We start from the raw sequence: 17432 nt of genomic DNA, 5'->3' as shown, positions 1-17432 counted from the left end.
TGTCTGTTTAAATCCCAGGGGCAGATCCAGCCATTTTAAAAAGGGGGTTCCCAACACAGGATAAAAAGGGGGGGGTCCAACCTTATATTGATCGTCTACATTATTGGAACTGTACGAGTTAGGTTGCACGTTAACTTGTGAAATTGTTTCGTTACATGTGACTTTGGTCTCATTCAATCAGATTTCTTAATTAGCTCGCAATAAATTTTACAAGACTACTTTAAGTAGATAACATTTTACACTTTGGAATTGCTAAGCTACAACATTAATAACTTAGTGTAATGTATTAGGGACACCAAAAAGATGACCTTCACATTGTACAACGAGTATTTGATTTCTTCAAAAAGTCAATAAGTCAAATCGGTGCTGATATTTATCTTTCAAAACAAAAACAATGAAAGCTGAATGGTTAAGTATTTAAAATATCGTCACAGTAGAGCTGAATGTTACCGGGTTGTAAACTAATATCAGTTCTTTTCATTTTATTCAAAAGTCTATGTATCAGTTAGCGATAAAAGTTAAGCTCTTAAAACCACCTCACAAAAGAAATGAATATTTTTAAACCAACCATGCTTAAATGTCCTGTTGTTAACTAAATGAATGCATGTATTTTACTTGTGAAAAGCAGTAAGTTAGACTGTTGCCCGTTTTCCTGTTTAAATGGTTTTACATTAGTAACTTTTGGGGCCCTTTACTTAGCTTGCTGTTCGGTTTGAGCCAAGGCTCTGTGTTGAAGACCGTACTTTGACTTGTAATGGTTTACTTTTACAAATTGTGACTTGGATGCAGAGTTGTATCATTGTCACTCACATCACATCTTCTTATATCTGTATATGTTGACGTCTGAAATGCAGCAAGTTGGAAATTTTTTCCTCTGATCTATACATGTGTCAGGATTATTTAAGCCTTTAATGTGCAGTGTAGAAATTGATGGATAATCAATACATCTTCTTCATAATAATTTCTCGCAAGAAGTAATAGAAACTTTAGTCTGGATTGTTAAGCTACAAGCTTTCTTTCTTGTGAGGCTGAGTTGATACTATTCTTTAATGTTACAGAAAGTTAGACTCAGAACTTATGTCCATGTGATTTTGTATGTGATAAGTACATATCTCAATTATTTACGAGAGATAGAAGATATGGGAATTATATGTTACAATTTAATGGCAAGGTACGTACAACGTTTCTGTTCTATTATAAAATGTCTGAAGTTTAACTTTAATTGTCAGGTGTGTTATAGACATTGCCATTCAACTTCAAACCGGTACATTACCGTTTGAATGTTATCAAATTGAAAGAACACTGAGGTCTAGAAAACCTTCTGGACCTTGTGGTAACCAATCAAAAAAAAGGGCTGTCTTCTCTGATCAAGATTTGTAATAAGCCAAGTATAGTTTGTTATGTCATGTATGTGTCAGATTCAAATTATTAGTTTTGAGGATAAAGGTGCAGTTTAAATTTGTATGCATTTATTGAGTAGAAATATATATTAACTCCAGTATTTCGATTTCAATGAAGAGATGATTTAATTTGTCAAGGTATCAGTTTTATTAAATTTTTACTTTAATAAATCTTTTTCGGTTATCAATTTAATGTGCATACCAGCTTTTGTCACTTATCTCTGAAACATGCACGAAGACATGTACAAATGAACATGTAAAACTTAAGCAAGTTCGTGTTCTTTACTCAGGTTAAAGAATTAACATCCGACTTGATAGTGTAAATCAAAATTTCACCATTGGCTCTTTTTTCAAAAATGTATTTTATAAAAATAGATTGTTAGTGATAAAAACTGAAATGTTCATAATTTTTAATTTTTCTTCTTCTTCCCAGTTACTAGTTCAACTCGGTAGTAAATTGTAACTGACTCGGTATAGTTATGGATATGATATTTTTTTAACGAGTCGCAGAAAAGTAGTGGTAAAAAATTTCATGGTTAAATTTTGGCGCTATGAATCAAGTATGAACAGCATAATATTACCTTTGGTGAGATTCTAACAAATATAACTCTATCATTAAAACCAGTAAATTTATTTACTATGATTATAAACCTTATAGCTACTTAAAATTATATAATTTATTATACACCTTTTTAAGTTGATTGTAATTATTTCCTTTTAAGTTTAAAGATGGATTATATCTTGTAAATTATTCATACTATAAACATGATAAAACATAAAATAGTATCTTCAATCATACACCCACATTAAACTTTTATTAGATACCTTAGAAACAAATGTAAACAATCCAAATATGGCAATTTTACCTTCTTTAATGAAGAGTACAATCTATATTGTTTCATCTGAATTATAATTAAAAAGCTGTGTATTGAAGTTTGTCTTTTTAAAAATCAATATGTTGGGGGAAAAAATCCAATAAATCTAAATGCACTGTCTCTTTTATTTGTTAGAATGATATACATGGGGTCATTATGGACTTTACAGAAAGAGAATAAATTATGGCCAAAATATATAATGAGTAGAGAAAAATTAGCATAAAGTATATAAAGAATAGAGAATAATTAGGTGCAAAAGCATCATCGGAAGAGAATAATTGGGTGCAAAAGCATTATAGGAATATAGAGAATAATTGGGTGCAATAGTATAACGGGAATTGAGAATCATGGGGTTCAAAAGTATAAGAAATAGAGAATAACGGGGTGCAAAAGTAAAAAGAATAAAGAGCAAAAGCACTACAGGAGAAAAGAGAATAATTGGGTGCAAAAGCATTATAGGAATATAGAGAATAATGGGGTGCAATAGTATAACGGGAATTGAGAATCATGGGGTGCAAAAGTATAAGAAATAGAAAATCATGGGGTGCAAAAGCATAAAGAATAAAAGAATAAAGTTTTAGAATATACGGATTACAGAATAGACAGAAAAATCATTTGCATAAACATTAACAGATCTAGAATAAGCATTATTTTTCAAGATAAAGAAAAATGCCCATATATATTTTACTATTTGGAAGAATACAAATATTAAGGACCCCCCCCCCCCCCCATCTAGACTGTCATACATATCTTAGTTGTTAATGTATTGAGAAAGAGCAGTCCCCTAATGTATCCAAAATTTAAAACATTTACGAGGAATTTTACTTAAGTCATCAAATCATGTCAAACTGGTGCCTAAAGTGACCTCAGATAATTTTTACCTGTTGTAAATTTCTTTCAATACTTTTTCAATACACTAATAATCATATAATGATGTTTAGAGTTTCCAATTAACTGTCTTTTAATCAATAGTCTAGCTGTCCTTCAAATGATATTGATTAAAAAAAGGTTTAATATTATTTGTTAAATTATCTTTACAGCAGATTCCAACGAGTATGAATCTACAGGTAGATTCTTTGGTTAGCTTCCTTGTTAGCTCAACCATGAAATGATTATTACCTCAAAATTGGGAGGAGCATAGCACCAATTCATCATCCAATGAAAACACTCATATCAATGGCCTGTTTATAATATGTATGTTTCATACAAACAGGTTTCCCAAAACAACTTTGCAAATTAAATTTCACTTCTTATAGTTTTTGACTGAATTAAAAAATTCTATGTATTACAATAAATTAGAAGCGGAGTTACGGTTTATGTTTTGTTCAAGGATGATGTACCCTTGTGTTGATTCAATGCTAAACAAATGGAAATTTTATAGAAAATCCACAGCATTTCCTTTGCACTTTCATAGTTGACAATTTAGTACTTGATATATGGAGGATTTTTTTTGCAAGCAGTGCTAGCAACGATTTCATTAAAACAAGTTTATAAATTTAGATATTGGTTTAAACAAATATATATATATATATATGGACCAATTCAAGTACAGAATAGAATAGAATAGAATATTTTTATTTCCCAAATTACAGGGCCCATAAAGGGCATAAAATCAGATACAATTGATTTACATAATTGGTAACAACAACAATAGAGGCATATACATATATATTTGGAATATAAGCATTGGTCAGAATCAAGCTAAAAACCACATATATATTGTGAATAAAAGAATAATAAAATTACATTATACATGTATATGTATTTATTCTCAAATTATTTACTTGACTTAGTGTCAGTGTTCATACCTGATCTCCTTAATTCAAAACAGTCACAAATATAACAGCCCAGTTTTTCCATAAGAGTAACATTTTCTTGGGTCAAGAGCCATAAAAATTTAGAAGATTTATTTAAATTTATAAAATTACAACAATTGTTAGAAATGTCTTGAAAAAAATCGTCCCTTTGAATATCATAAAGAGGGCATTCTAATAAGAAATGAAGCTCATCTTCAACTTTTACCTTCTAGGGTGTGCTCGAATTTCGTGACCTCGGAGGATTTTTTAAAATTTATATTAACGGTTGTCTAGGACTTTTTGTAAACAATAAACGCTAGCGCATCATAGAAATCAAGTGTCTGAGTAATCTATGCTTAAAATTTTATAACAAAAATATCTGTGGATTTTCTACAAAAATCTTGGTTTATTTGACACAAAATCTCGTTTAACTTTTAAATGCAATCAAACTACAAATAATAATGCTTGATCGAAGTTTCCTCATTGTAAATGTACAAAATGGCCCATCTCTATTATTCATTATCTTTGCTGTTTTTATATTATTGCAGTTTGAAACATTCGTAATTCAAAGGCTACAGAAGAGGTCATTAACCTTATACATACACATAACTGGATTTATAAATGAACTGAGTAATTGATTGAAATAAAATTGACAAATTAAACACACCTACAACATGCGTGTGAATTAGCTTATAATTATCAATAAATTTTAAATTTAGATTGAAAACTTATTTTTAAACTGACTTGTAAAACTAGTTTTACACTATTTAATTCTGTCACAAGTTCTGATTGGTTCTCTGCTTAACTATTAACTCCACCCAAATGATTGTTGTGCCTTACCTTATAAGTTCAAATAATGATTTCATGGTTGAGCTAGCAAGGAAGCTAACCAAAGAATCTACCTATAGCTTCATACTCGTTGGAATCTGCTGTAAAGGTTCTGTTTACAAAAGGTGAAAATTGGAAACATAATATATAGTGAACATACAATTTACTTACAACATTAAGTACATTTTGTACATATACTTAATTTTGGTTTATCAAAGGCTTTTGAATATATAGTCAATTGTTTTAAAGTGCTGGTCAATACAGGGTAGATTTGTTTTAGTTCCATTGAAAAAAATAACATATTTATTTTATTTGACTCAGTATTTTGTTTTTTTGTATCCATTATTAAGTTAATTTATTGACTGATTTGCCTATTTGAGGAAAAGTATCAAAATAAAACGTAAAGTTGTGTCCAGTTCTGACAGGTCAAGCATAGTATTATAATCTCAAAATAAACATTGTCTTTGGTCCAATGCACATGTAACAGTTATAGACATTTTATGTGTCAAATATGTATTTTAACATTGTGTCATTTTCATGTTTTTGGGGACAGGACATTTCGTCAATGAGGCTTGTAATTTGATAACTTGATAGATATACGGATGTAGAAAATGTGTAAATGTGTAAATGTTTTTTTCTAAGGAAGTTATATAACCAATTTAAATGGAAACTAATTTAAAAAATAGGATCTTAGTGCCAAAGATTGTATATACATGTATAGAATGTTCTTTGAAGAAATCGTACACTGCAGGTGTATAAATGACAAAACATGGACTTCAATTAAAAATTCTGTACTTAATCAAGTATTTTATACATCACAGTACAGGTGTAAATTGAAGTGTGGGCAACAAATTACGACCCTCTTAGGTGACAAAATATACATGTGAATTTGACATTTGACATACATTCTGGAATTAAAAATTTGTACTTAATCAAGTATTTATTACATCATTGAAAAGGTGTAAATTTTACAGTGAACAACATATTACTACACTCTTAAGGTGACAAAATAATACATTTGCAGCATTATATATGTATGAATATAATCAACAATTTTGACATTCGACATACATATGGGAATTAAATATTCTGTGACAAATTATTGACGATATTGATTGATTTGTGCAGGTATAATGACTGTAAAGGGCTGATTTCACAATTCAAGGTATATTGACTAAACAGAATATTCTGTAGCAAGTGCCTGATTTGTTGATTATTAATTACCAATTGATTTTATGGATGATAATCTTGTTTATTTCATACAGAACAGCAATTGATTAACCCCATGACCTTCGTGGAAAATTGAAATGAAGTGTTGGTGTGAATTAGTCTATTAATTGTTCGAACAATTGTAAAGAATTTTTTAAAAGGAATTCATTGTTGTTTAATAGATTGAGGTCGAAGGTGGACTATTATTAGTATAACATAAACAGGTGTTTTGTCCATGTGCCGATCGTAGAGATTGTAAATTGTTACAATTAACCTCTCCAGGATTATTAGACGTCCAGATTAAGATTAATTGAGAAATGTGAATGTTTTGACCGACATGTTATGGTATAATACTCACACACTGTTTATACTTACGGAATATAAATAGATGGATTATGGATAACAATGGTTTTAAAATTAAAATCAATAAAATCAATTAAATATTTATTAAAATGAATAATTTAGGTAGCTGCTTATAATTGGATTAGCAACTTTTGGAGTAGAGTTGAGTGTGCATGTTTTATTTATGAAAAGTTACGAATATCATGCTTACTTAAGGATTAAAATTCTTCCCAACTAATACATTATATAGTATTTCCGGAGAGAGGAATGTAAAATTATAGTAATGATCAACTTGGTATAAGAAAATCCATTTTGAAGATAATTCAAATTCAGACTATATATATCAACATGCAGTGGAATAATTTATACAATTCATGCAAAAAAATTGAAAATCTAACAGATATATGTCTTTTTGACATTAATTCTGATTATTACATGTACATTTTAGTTTGATTAGTTAATTTTAAACTATGGAATTTATCTGAAATTCTTATTTGTCTTGTACCTGTTTTGTTTAGATTATTAAGATTAATTGGACTGAAAAAGTGTTGAAGAAATTTTTTTTCCAACGATATTTATCTTAAAATGAGTTTATTGAGACAATCGCAAAAAGACTTTACATGTAGATGAAATGCCTAAAAAGGAATGACAGATATTCCTGTATCATGCAATTTGGATGAGAAAGTATTATTAATGGGATGTAGAAAGACGATTGTTGTGTTTCATCTTATGATTTATTGCTTATAAGAAAGGTTTTACTCTCGATAAAACTCAACAAAATTGAAACAACAAGACTTGCTTTCAAATTCCCTAGTGTTATTGAAGAAAAGAAGCTTATTGCAGAAAATATTTAAGAGGATTGAAAATAAATTGGAAGACTGAGTCTGAAGGGGATTGAAATTAAAGTAAAAGAAAGTGGCGTACTGTGTTTCTCAGCTTTTCACACCAAGATGCAAAGCATCTGCACATCTGAGGTTTATGTTTGAACTTGTACAGATTGCACTGTGATTTTGTGATCAATTTATTACTACGGAACTCTTGTTTCAAAAGCAGCACCAGAAAAGCCAGTTTTGTATAAACTGATTATTTAGTCAGTAATTTTAGCTGCATTGTTGTTTTTAAGCTATGACTTTTGAAAGAGCAGGTAATAAATGGACCGGTAGGTGGGACAAAATTAAACTTGTAAAGTAGGAATTGTTTAGACAGTGCCAAGTGACTATTGCCATTGGAATCGGGAGTTGACAATTAATCAACCAAAACAATTGATATTAGGGATTTATTACTCGAAAGGGAATTCTTAATAGTTAATTTTCCTTCTCCGAGAACTCATAACTCTGCATTGAAGGAGTATTAAGATTTGTTTATTCGAAACTGTTAACATTTCTATTTTGACAGTAGGCAAACAACAACTCCAGTGGAAAACTGTTAACACTTTCATTTTCGCAGTTAACAAACAAAAATACTGGTTGAAAACTGTTAACACTTTCATTTTGCAGTTAACAAATAATAATTCCAGTGGAAAACTGTTAACACTTTCATTTTCACAGTTAACAAACAATAATTCCAGTGGAAAACTGTTAACACCTTCATCTTGGTGGTCAGTGAACAATAATTCAGTGGAATACTGTACTTACATGTGAAATAGTCTTTGTCTCATTGACCCCAACCCCTAAAATGACCAAGATGACCGGACATAATGGATATTCCTGTGTTATCTCTGACCAGTGAAGAGCTGTATTGTTATGGGTATTCTACAGACGATCAGCTACAACAGTTGGCAGGTAAAAATTGTAAGAAAATCAGTTCAATACACTGATGTGCTACATTTAAAAAGAGATGTAAAAGTTTTAGGATCTTTTGTGTTTGAGGTTTTGATTTTGGGGTTTGATAATAGGGACTGAAGGTTTTTGATTTTCCTCAGAGTTCCCTATTTTGTAACCCTATGTGTTATTTAAGAAGAAAATTACAAAAGGGAAGTAATTGGGGCATACATGTAAGTGAAAGGAGGCGTAAGATTTTGAGATGGGACCTGTGTCTTTTTGTGGATTGTGCATAGATGCCAACCATTACGATTTTTCCGTAGTTTTTCCGATTTTGCGATACAAACTACGCTATTACGGTCAAAGTCGAATAGTTACGGATTCCCAATCATCGCCGTTCAATTTTGTAAATTGCGGATTTTTATCATTACTTTTCCGTCCTGGTCCGGTATTTAGAAAACGACAATGTAATGTTTCCGGTTTCTCGGGAGTTATCAACCTATTGATGGGAACTAACTGACTTCCGAAGAGGAAAACTTGCATTTTATGAAGTAGCTTTCCCCCTTTCTCTACTTCTCCTTGACAAAACGAAAATGTACGATTTGAGAACATCTGAACAATTAATGAATGGAATTCATACTACAGACAACATGTTGAACGACAAATTTTAGTGCACATCATTTTGCAACCACTCGTCAGTAATTTTTATTGGTAAATGCAAGTTTTTGAATGATTACTGAAAACTTTTCAAAAATACGGAAAATTTGATAGTTTGTTACTGATTGTCTCAAAAGGGGTTGGCATCTATGATTGTGTCTGCATGCATGTGTTCATGGTTTTAAGTTGTGAAAGTTTATGTTTTTCTACCTGGTATTTGCTGACAGTTTTAAAAATTTGATGATGGGAAAACAAAATGTATAAAAAAGGTTTTGCTCATTTTTGAAGGTGGTCATAATTGTTTGTATGTAACTTTGTCATTTAGTCTATCAATGGTTATGTCTCGTTGGCAATTATTCCACTTCTCCTTATTGTACATGGCAGCAAAGCCACAGCATAACATCACTTTTTTAGTTCACATTTTTTATGAGCATATTATATTTCTCCTCTTTGTAGACCTTCTTAAATTATGTATACTCATCAAATTAGTGAAATAATGATGTCATCAATTTAGACATTTTACCAGTAATCCATTTGTTATGGAATCCAGGGTCTATATTTTCTGTGAAGTCAACAAAGTTAATCTCTGTTATATGTTACGCAAGTGGTCCAATTGACATGTAGTCCTTGAATCTTGATCATGTTGGTATTTAAAAAACAGTATGATCCTGGAGATGAATGAATTTCGAATACAGAAAAAGTGCATTGATAATATTTGATTTAAGGGAACTTAAGTTTCTTAAGTAATTTATCTTTTAAAGTTTGGTGAATAAAACATTTAGGACATGCTTTTCTGACATGTGTTTTTTTTTTCTTTCTTTTTAAAAGATGAAAATTACAAAAATAGATGGCCTTGCATGATGTTCTATTTAATGTTGTTTAAAAATGCATGTCTGAGATGATATGCTTCTTCCATTGTTTGATATATTTTATTGCTTAATCTCTTGACAGCGCAAAATGCTAATTTAGGACAAGTGTCCTCATATATTTAAGAGAAATTTACAACTCCATGGCAGAAATCTATATAAAAAGGGGGCCTCAGTGGCTGTTTGGTCTAAGAAGTTACTAATGAAATTACTAGCCCTTCAACACTGAGGTTGTGGTTTAAAACCCTTCTCGTGCAGGTGCACTTGACTCCAACCTCAGTTGACCAGGTTTTTCAGTTTTCCCATCGAACTGGTTTTCTCTAGGCACTCTGGCTTTCCCAACCAATAAAAACTAATTTATGCCCCCACAAAATAGCCCAAAAGCGGTGCTTAAAAGTGGCATTAAAACCCCATCATAGAAAAAAATCTATGAGAAACACCAAAGAGACAAACAAGTCCACAAAACACAACATAGAAATCTTAAGACTGAGCATCATGTAGCCCATCAAAATAAAATTGTTGATCTCAGGTGTTCTGGAAGGGTAAGTATGCATGCAGATCCTTAAATGTCACCTAATGGAAATAGGGAATATGTCAAAGAGACATCAACCCAACTAAAGAGCAGACAACAGCCGACGACCACCAATAGGTCTTTAACACAGCAAGAAAATCCTGGACCTGTAGGTGGTCCTCAGCTAAAATAAATAAAATTGTGTACTTGTTTAGTGAAAATGGACGTCATACTAAACTCCACATCATATGAATGAATTGAAATAATATAAAAATCTGATGTTTCTCATAATTTGTAATTACAAGTTGGGTAGTTTAAGGTGGTACCCAACACCTTCACTAAAATTAATTTGACTAGTTTAATTTTCATAAAATTTTGAGATAGTATCTACCCTGACCCTTTGACAAAAATAAAAAAAAATTGAACCAACCATTTTATCAGAAAAATTACATTGGTTATATATAGAAGTTTGACAAACAGTAATTTTGATCATTGAGAAGCTTAATATTCCCTTAACAACACAACGTAATTAAAATGTTTAGCTTATTTTACAGAGTTATCTCCCTGTAGTGTTAGGTACCAGCTCAAGTATCATCCGATACAGAAAATGAAGATTATAATTTGTAAATACTTACATTTTACTTCTGTTCACTCTAAATGTGTTTTTAAAATCTTAAAAAAAAAATATATAAATAAAATCGTAAACATCATTTCAATTAATTGATTGATACTTTATTATAAATCTGTACTGAATTTTAATGAAATAGATTGTTGCAATGTTACTGCAGAATAAGATCTAAAGAAAATGTAATAAAATGTGTAAAGAAATTTATAAATGAATAAATAAAATCCATCAAATTTGATATAGATTTAATTTCCATATTCCACCTCACATTATAAATATTTTATTAAATAAAATTGTAAACAAATATTCAATTGATTAATTGGTGCTTCTTTACTGAATTTTAATTAAATAGTTAGATGCAAATATTATGCAGATAAGAAGAAAAGAAAAATGAAATGAAATTAATTTTTGCATAAAGAAATTTAGAAATAAATATAAAGTTATAATGCATTGAACAACTAATTGAATACGAATAAACAAATGATAATAAACCTTAAAGAGGTTTATACTTTACTTTATAGCATTCCCCCCCTCCTTAAACATTTACCCACAAAATTATTTTTTTTGTAACTGTACAAACAAACAGTATTTTGATATTGGGCACTTACAACTTTAGTGGCCACACTGGCCAAGTGTAGTAGTTTACCAACTTTTTGCATGTCCACCCTGAATTGTGAGTTTGAACCCTGCATGTGGTAGGAGTGTTTGACTCTGATCTGTATTGCCTGGGACAGTTGTGCTTAGCATTAATGTACTTGTTCTCCAAGCACTGACTTAAATCCTCAACCAACAAAAACTGACAACCATGACATCACAAAGAGCTGAAAGTGGGGTTAAACACCAAATATCATTCAATCAATTACAATTTTAAGTTAATAACTTTGCCTTTTTTATGCCCACCAAACCAGCTTACTGAAGAGAAGAGAATTCAGTTTATAGAATTTTTGCTTAGAACTTAAAGTTATGCAATGAGCATTTATATTCTTCTATTTCTCATGACGTATGTTTTGATAAAAAGTAAATATAAACAAAATTTTAAACAATATGTCTCTTGATCGATTGGGGCTTTAAATGGACTCCATACTGAATATTAATTAAAAATTGTTTACATAAAATTCATTGAGGTGTTACATTTTATGTATTAGCTGTGTTTAATACAGAGTCGATAAATAACAGATTAAAATACATAAAGCTTGTATACAGTTTATAACGGTCTTATATGGAAATGCTGCCAAATGTCGGCAGAATTTTGCAACCTTGAGTTACTGTGAGAAAGAACTACACCTATTGACAATCGTATATGTATGATTTCAGCGCTTTTTACAATTGTATTGTCTATAGATGTGGGTGTCTTTTTATAAAGTGCAGGAACATTGCCAATCGTCAGTTAAGACTTTAAAAATCCATTTAATGTTATGGTGTGTGTTTCTTGAGGAAGAGATGATCTTTGGAGTAATATAACAAGTGGTACTTTAATATTGTGACTATTTGAATTTTTTAAGCGGTAGGTTCATTCTTAATTCAACATGTTAAAATATTTGCAAAAACTTTTATAATGCAGCCATTGGTTTCTTAATAAAATGATTTTTATGCCCTTGTTGATACGAGCGGAGGGGGTATTAAGTTTTTCCCTTGTCAGTCTGACTACGTCCCAAAGTTGGTTCTTTTCTCTAACTTTAGTTTACCTCAACCAAATTTTATGAATATACACCATGCTTTCAACCGCAAAACACAGATCAATTTTGAATTTTGGTGGCAACGAGCTCATCAGATAATGTGGATCTTATTATTGTTATAAAAAAAATATTTATGGAAAAATTTTGGTTGTTTAGACTGATTTATTATTTTTTTTCTGTTTGTAAACCGGACCTGACAATGGCTTCCTGGAAAAGCAATATGTACCTCCAATTTCAAAGAAAGAAGGCAAAGTGCATATAAGATAAACAGTTTAGTGTTATGTTGGACCTTAATTACCATAACAGCTATTTAATTTCAGTTTAATATGATACTTACCTTTTTGCAATGTATTTTACTGATAAGAGTTTAACTATATGACAATGGCTTCCTGGAAAAGCCATGTACCTCCAATTTCAAAGAAAGAAGGCAAAGTGCATATAAAATAAACAATTTAGTGTTATGGTGGATCGTAACCATAACAACTGTTTAATTTCAGTTTAATATGATACATGTACTTACCTTTTTACAATGTATTTTACTGATAAGAGTTTAACTATAAAAAGGGACTTTGACAAAAAAAGTATTAAAAAAATAGTGTCTGCAGAAGGTTAAGTTGGTTGGGAATATATCATCTAGGAAACATTCTGTAAAAACTACTCTGCTCAAGGATTTAAATGATCATTTTGTACAAATTTGGTAAATCACATAATTTTATTATTTATTGATATATTAAACTTGAAAAAGGTGGTACCGTGATTGACCTAGAGTTGTTAACTTTTAATTGTCATTTAGTTTCTGGTGGAGATTTGTTTCTTTGACAATCATACCACATATCCTTTATTTTATGTAAATCAATCCATGTTACTGCAAATCATGGAAAAATCTGCAAGTGCCTAGTTTTGAAAATAGAGAAGTTTTTATTTGGTGATTATTTTAATTTCTTCAGGTCTAGTGCAAGGCCTTGTAAATATAGAATAATGGTATTTATTTATTTTTATAGTGACTTTTATCAGCAAGAGTATCATGAGAGCCACTACAAGGTATCCCAGCTGATGGAATCAATCAGTATCAAAAAATAAAAGCCGTTATTTATTTTATTGGTTTAATATTAGTCTTAACTGTTTTTTGTTAAGAATTATAATGAAGCAAAATTAATGAAATAAAAAATAAAATGTTTTCTGCCTTAAAAAAATTAGGAATATTATTTAAGTTGCTTGCATAGCTTATATTAAGGGCAGTATTAATCAGTGTCTTCATATTGATTTTTTTTGTTTCTGATACGAAAATTGTGATGTAAAAAATCAACTTTTCCTTTCAAACCTAACTTCTTTCCATATAAATAATTGTATAAGTCAACAGTATTATGATTGTGAAGTATTTAACTCAATATTTATTTTTCTAGTGTGTGTTTTTTTCCCCCTGCATGTAATAGCTTATTATAAAAAGGCCACACTGTTCAAACTTAGATATCTGACTAAGTTTGATTAAATACATACATGAAGTGAAAGCTTACTTGGGAGTACAAATATTTCATATGTACATATATCAATTTCATAGTGCATAGTCAGCCCACAACAATTTGATGAAAAAGCCTTTTAATTCTCTGATCTTCAGAAAATTTTACATTTGATCCCACAATGATTTTTGCTGTTTATAAATAATGAATATTTTCAATTGTTTCATGATGAAATTTTTAACAAAAATTAGATTCTATTAGCATAAATAAAATCTCAGTTTTATAATGGTGAGTCCAGGGATATTTGAAATTTTTATTTGTGAGTCCATGACCAATGTTTTGTCATCAGTCCAGGCGGGCGTATGACATTTGCGCCGATTTTGAAAATATTCATTCTTTCATTTGCGCCGATTTCATTTTTTCATTTGCGCCGATTTTATATTTGCTCCTAATTAGATTTACAGGTAAGTTAATACTTGTTCATGTACTATACTATTGGTAAAGTCTGGTTATAAATGCTGTTCATTTATGTTAATTTTGATTCATATTGTTCTGAAACTTCATAGTAACATGATAGACATATTGCACACTGAAACGAGTCGAGGAGTCAATTCTAATCATCGAGGGCCATACATATCGGATGATAAGTGTCCTGAAACACATTTTACTAATGTACCATAAAATCGTGTACAGCCAGAGTCACCACGGATTCTATTGTCAAAACACAGAACGAGCATAACCATGTGGTAGATGTCCGAAAGACAGCGGGTAGAGTCAATGTAAAGTCTGGAGATGTATCTTGTAGGACTTCTTCCACTACCCGTGGTGAGCAGGGGACAACAGTTATATACAAGTTATGATTGATAATTCATTAAATTTGTACAAGTGGCTAACTGAGGAGGTCTATAATGATAAATGAAAAAGAACATGACTTGGATTGAGAGTTCATTCATTGGCACTCATACCACTTCTTCTAATATCTATTCACCTGTAATTTACCTGTAAAAAAAATCGTCGCAAATGGAAAAAAAAATCGGCGCAAATGAAAGAAAAAATCGGCGCAAATGAAATGCAGATCGGCGCAAATGCAAAACGCTCCAGGGTCTTGTCAACTGTTAAAGGCCAGTCCACTGGGATTTGTCACATTTGGTCATGGCTGTTCAAGCATTTATATCCAGTATTTCAGTCTCCATTACAAAATAAGGCAAGGATTGCATACCATCAATTTAGATATTTTTATATTTTATATTTTTATGCCCCATTTATGGGCATTATGTTTTCAGGTCTGTGCATCCGTTCGTCCATCTGTTCGCTCTTTTATCTGTCCGTTTGTCTGTCTGTTCGTCGTTTGTCTGTCCCGCTTCAGGTTAAAGTTTTTGGTCAAGGTAGTTTTTGATGAAGTTGAAGTCCATTCAACTTGAAACTTAGTAAACAAAGTTCCCTATGATATGATCTTTCTAATTTTAATGCCAAATTAGAGATTTTATCCGATTTTCACGGTCCACTGAACATAGAAAATGATCGTGTGGATTGGGCATCCGTATACTTGGGACACATCCTTGTTTTTCTTAAAATGATGATGTTAATATTTTATTTTTCTATTTCAGTCCTGTGCTCTGATCGTCTAACACAGATGACAAAGACATATAATGATATTGAGGCTGTAAATAGATTATTAGAAGAGAAAGAAAGAGATTTAGAACTTGCAGCACGTATTGGACAAACACTTTTAACCAAGAATCAAGAATTAGAAACCAAAAATGAGGGCCTTGAGGAGCACCTATCTGCAGTTGTTGATAAGGTAAATTAGGATACAATATATATCTTCTATTAGGACTGAGATAAAATATTCATATTTTAATAACACAGCTTTTGGTTGGACAATAAAACCGAGCTTTGTTATGTTTATTACATTGATTCTGATTGGACAACGAATAAAGACCATCTAGGTTTTAAAAAAAAATTGTTTACTCAAGGAATGAAAAATTTGCAACACAAGTATATTTTGTTTCCATAAATATTACATGTATTAGTCTTGTTCTTTTTATACGACTGCAAAAAAAAATTATGCGTTGTTAATGGCTGAAGACATATTTACATGTAGTTTCCGGACAATAAATTTAGTTTAAGTAAATGGACCTTTATAAATTTTTACCAGAACTTGCAGAAGGTTCAATACCACGAAATGAAGGTTGGGATTGATTTTTGGGGTTATGGTCTCAAATGTTTCTAATAAAGCGATAAGGGGCAAAAAGGGGCCCAATTAAGCCTTTTGTAGTTTCAAGACAATAACTTGTGTTTAAGTGTATGAATCTCTAGTTAGGGGCGAAAAATGGGGAAAACTAGGTTTTTCTGGTTAATGAAACAATTGAGACAATTGACAAGCAGTGTAAGTGTGATAATCTTATTACATTTTAAATACAATACTGTGTATGTTTGAATTTACCTCCCTTACACTATTTGTAAATTATGTATAAAGAAATGTCAGGTTTCAGACTATTTGCCAATAAAGGGGGTAAGGGGTAAATACATTTTTTTTGGTAGAAAAGGAGGGGGGGTAAATAGGTAATAGCATAGTGTATTGCTCAAAAGCAATAGGTGTTGAGCAATCAACATTATATCCATCAATTAATCATCTTATAAATCAGATTAAAAAGATTGCTACATTATCCAATCTCCTAAAACAAGCAGCATAGAGACTTTGTAGCACAATTGTTAGATATGTAGCCTTACTTATAATACAGTCATATATACTATTTTATAGGTCAACCAGTTGAAACATGAGGTTATTTTGAAGGATGGCCTACTCCAAGCCTTCACAGAATATGAAGGTGGAATATCTCCTTGTGATGACTCTCTAAGGTTAGATCCTATAATTACTATGGGTTCATTTATTTTTGTTGAATATCTAATTTTCATGGTTTTGCCAAAGTCTGCCAAAACCAGTCTTGGGGTAATTGTAATTGTTAATCAGCTGTAATTGATTATATTTTTTCAAGTAATCAATATAATCATTAATCAGCCACAAATCTGATTACATGTAATTTTTATTTAATCAATTACTTTTCAAAATATCCTGTATTCCTGATTACTTTTCAATTACATTCTGATTACAATGAACAAAAATCTGAAACTGTGTTTATGGTCAATAAATGAACCTTTTTGTTATGCATATTTGATAAATATTTGACATGTTAAAATAGTTTTGTTTACTTTAAGCATGTTTAAATTGAAAGTAGTCAGACCCATCTCTGGCCCAGAACTGCCAACTTTCTTGCCTTTAAACTCAATCATTTTGACTTAATACTTCTAAAAGGCATCCAGAGGAGTAAATATAAATTTGAACAAATGAAAACGCATTCATAACCATAGATGTTCTAATTAATCATGCTAATATCAAAATAATTAGATGAGATACAATTTCCAATTA

At 30.7% G+C, this 17432-nt stretch overlaps 1 protein-coding gene across 15 annotated transcripts in view; it reads left to right on the top strand.

Moving 5' to 3' along the window:
• The window catches only part of LOC139503592 (trafficking kinesin-binding protein 1-like), a 56603-nt gene that overhangs the window by 21976 nt on the left and 17195 nt on the right, over positions 1 to 17432 (top strand). For 9 of the 15 annotated variants that reach the window (XR_011659137.1, XR_011659139.1, XR_011659136.1 and 6 more), the window contains 2 exons: positions 15610 to 15803; positions 16767 to 16864. Coding sequence is in view for 11 of the 15 variants with exons in the window: in XM_071293395.1 (XP_071149496.1) it covers positions 15636 to 15803; positions 16767 to 16864 (266 nt within the window). In the remaining 4 variants the exon portion in view is untranslated. Of the gene's footprint in view, positions 1 to 605; positions 1172 to 5423; positions 8232 to 12055; positions 12374 to 13205; positions 13243 to 15609; positions 15804 to 16766; positions 16865 to 17432 lie in introns of those variants that run through there. The other 6 variants (XM_071293402.1, XM_071293398.1, XM_071293392.1 and 3 more) reach the window with 6 other exon arrangements.

This window comes from Mytilus edulis, chromosome 14, assembly GCF_963676685.1.
Source record: "Mytilus edulis chromosome 14, xbMytEdul2.2, whole genome shotgun sequence".
Lineage (NCBI taxonomy): Eukaryota > Metazoa > Mollusca > Bivalvia > Mytilida > Mytilidae > Mytilus > Mytilus edulis.
This window is presented reverse-complemented; position numbering and strand designations above follow the sequence as displayed.